The following is a 2,922-nucleotide window of genomic DNA, read 5'->3' as shown; positions in this document are numbered from 1 at the left end:
TAAAGCTACACACACCGAAATGACGTTTCCTGAGGAAATCTCATTGTGTGACTGGCTAAAAGTCACTGTGATTCTGCAATTTCAGAAAGAGACTTCAGATGCAGTATTAGGGGACCAACTAAGACACACACACACACACATATATATATATATATATATATGCATGCATGCATTTAATGCATGTGGAGGACTTCTTGTGTGGCTTCAAGAGCTATGTAGCTGCTTATTTTTCCAGTGCAAAAAGTTTGGAAAGTTTGAAATTTTGTGTTTGGTCCTATTAGCACGCTTGTTGGTTTAGGTGCAGGCTTACTGGCAGAAATGCCACTCAATCAGCATGGCAAAATGATCTCCAGCCTTGTCCTTGCCAACACTCTCACATGTTCAAAATGAACATTCAATTAATTACATATTGGAGATAATTACTCATAAAATGCAAATCAGAGTGCATTGAAAACTTAATATTTAATCTTCAACATGACAATCAAAAGAGCCAAAAACAAACTTAAATAAAGTCTTCCATTAGGAAGACTCTCTGTGATTTAGCACAACAAAGAAACATGGAATGCAAACTTCATCTTCTAGGCCCTCCTCTTCCTCTCCCTCTGCCTCGGCCTCTCCCTCTTCCCCTGCCTCGGCCTCGAGCTGCCACTAAAAGACAAGGCACTGATAAGCAGGCTGAATAAATGGCATTGAGTGTATGTTGATTGATGCATCTCCATTTGGGTAGGTGTTGGGGGAGGTTGCATTAATCGTCATTTATTCACCTCCACACTGAACTGAATTAATCTTGAGGCCACTGGGATAATATGAATCACATGACAAGAGATGTTCCAGCTGCAGCAACACTACACTAATCCACTTCTGGGACCAACAGCTGGAACACACAGCTCCCTCCATGACTCACATACCTGCTTCCCTCTTCTTGGACTTGATTTTGGGCTCAATGTCCACCAGGAGAGTGTCCAGCGGGAGGCTGTCGGGCAGGATGAAATAGCGTATGTTGTTCCCACGGATACTGAGTGTCTCTAGCTGCACCGGCTCTCTGTTCTTCAGGGTCATTTTTACAGCTTTCAGGTGCGTGTTCATACATACATCAACACCTAGAAGGAAGGGCGGCCAGACTGAGTGTTAGGGAGACTATTTAAGACGAGAGACTACAGTGGTTAAATTCTTTTATTATTTAAATAAATCACGCAATCGTTTCCCCTTATTGTAACCCTGAGCGGGCTGGTCCTCACCAGTTATGGTCCCGTGCACTTGCGTGCCGTTCTTCAGTTCAATGGTGACCGTCTCATGGCTTAGTTTCATGAGGAACCTGCAGAGAGAGACAGAGGAAGATGAATCAGCAGGGAGATGATGCACAGTACCTGCAAGGGCGTGCGTTGCGATGCACAGAAACAGAACGGGCGTTAATAACACACGAAACAACGCGCTTTACCGCACGAGCTTCATATTCCCGGAAGATTTAGGAACAGCGCAGCAGTAATTCTAGCGTAAGATAAAAAATAACATCATTTGGTTTGGGTGAATTTTACGTGTTTTTCAGACAGCGCCATCTCCCGTCACTCTCTCAACTGGAGGACCGATTTTCCTGCTCCCACTGCCAATCAAAAATGATAAATACATTGTATGCATATTAACTAACAAAGGGAGAAAATGTTGTTGTTGACGTGAAAGAAAGGCTTCCTGATGTGTAAGCCTAATGCTTACACAATATGCTCTGGGTTTGGTTTTTATTATGTAAATTCTCTTTAGTGCCCTTTGAGAAGGTAGGGGGCGTCCTGGCTCCAACTTTGTGTGTGGGGGTCTGTTCTTCAGTATTGTTCATGGGACCACATAATCATTATAAAATGAATGTTATTTATAATGCACTTTTACACAAAACCACATGTGTTGTTCAGAACAGGTTGGTGAATGATCCTATGAGGATCTCTTTATTGTGGTGGTTCAAACTTCAATGCTACCTAGACGGTCATGTCCATGAAGGGTTTGCATCCATCTCACCTTGATGCACTTTTGTATTCAGCCTTTCAGCTGGAGAGCCTAGTGTGTGGTCACGTGGCACATTACAATGACTGTGCAAGACATCTGTCTTGCCTCTCTTCAAGCTTTCCATTAGGGCCTTTGCACTACGAACAGCACATTCTACTAAGATTTTGGCTTGTGGGTATTCGGGCTGCTCGTCACATGAATGAATGAAGTCTGTGAAGCGCTGACTGATGAACTGGGTGCCATTGTCTGAAATGACCTTATGTGTGCTGCTATAGACATTCAACCATGACTAAACTACTGTTGGTAGGTTTATTTTTGTAGTCTCAGCATAATGCGTTGCAGTCTATCTGGAGCTGAGAGTATAGGCTTGACTTGAATCTGTTTTCCATAAATAGCAAATCTCAGTCTGTGTTAATGTTTGGGGTGAGTAAAAAGCATCAAATGCCTCCTGGATGATGCCTCCTGATGATGCCTCCTAATAAACACATATTCTACAGTTGGTACTCAATAGTCCAACATGATGCATTTGAGAAAGAATCTGTCCATGTGGCACTGAAGTTACTGGACTGCAGAGTGGTTTTCAACTAGTCATGGTCCACAGGATATGTCTGCTATGATGACACTTTCCATTTGAAGATCCCTGAATCTTTAGCAGTTATGTTGCTTGGTGGCTGTTTTGTCCCTCTGGTAGATTTCATGCTGGTTCGCCTCACTGCTCACTGCCAGGAACCAGGATCTAGAGAAACTCAGAGTGAACCAGATTAGAGTCGGGTGGCTGGTATTGAGTGGTTTTGGTAGGTGCCCATGTACATGCGCAATAATCTCTATTTGGGACAGCCTAGGTGAAATGATCGTCACAGTCTACGCTTGGCTAAAAAGATGTGTCTTTAGGCTGGACATAAATATTGACACTGTATCTAAGTTCCGAAC

The 2,922-nt window shown here is 43.2% G+C and overlaps 1 protein-coding gene across 1 annotated transcript; it reads right to left on the bottom strand.

The window, feature by feature from the left end:
* Nucleotides 1–443: 443 nt before the first annotated feature.
* On the bottom strand, nucleotides 444–1,685 carry LOC114788762 (small nuclear ribonucleoprotein Sm D1). Its single transcript, XM_028977634.1, has 4 exons — nucleotides 1,439–1,685; nucleotides 1,239–1,315; nucleotides 909–1,100; nucleotides 444–648 (listed from the first exon to the last, which is right to left on the bottom strand). The coding sequence occupies exons 1-4, from the start codon at nucleotides 1,450–1,452 to the stop codon at nucleotides 572–574; spliced, it is 360 nt and encodes a 119-aa protein (XP_028833467.1). The 5' UTR covers nucleotides 1,453–1,685; the 3' UTR covers nucleotides 444–571.
* Nucleotides 1,686–2,922: the final 1,237 nt, after the last annotated feature.

This window comes from Denticeps clupeoides, chromosome 4 (assembly GCF_900700375.1).
Source record: "Denticeps clupeoides chromosome 4, fDenClu1.1, whole genome shotgun sequence".
Lineage (NCBI taxonomy): Eukaryota > Metazoa > Chordata > Actinopteri > Clupeiformes > Denticipitidae > Denticeps > Denticeps clupeoides.
The sequence above is the reverse complement of the archived record's forward strand: the minus strand, read 5'-3'. Positions and strand labels throughout refer to the sequence as shown.

What these genes read in the sequence shown, in the direction of transcription:
- LOC114788762 (XM_028977634.1), bottom strand. An exon ending in AGTGCACGGGACCATAACTG is followed by an intron (nt 1,101 to 1,238) that starts GTGAGGACCAGC and finishes CCTTCCTTCTAG; the next exon opens with GTGTTGATGTATGTATGAAC. An exon ending in GTCCAAGAAGAGGGAAGCAG is followed by an intron (nt 649 to 908) that starts GTATGTGAGTCA and finishes CTTGTCTTTTAG; the next exon opens with TGGCAGCTCGAGGCCGAGGC.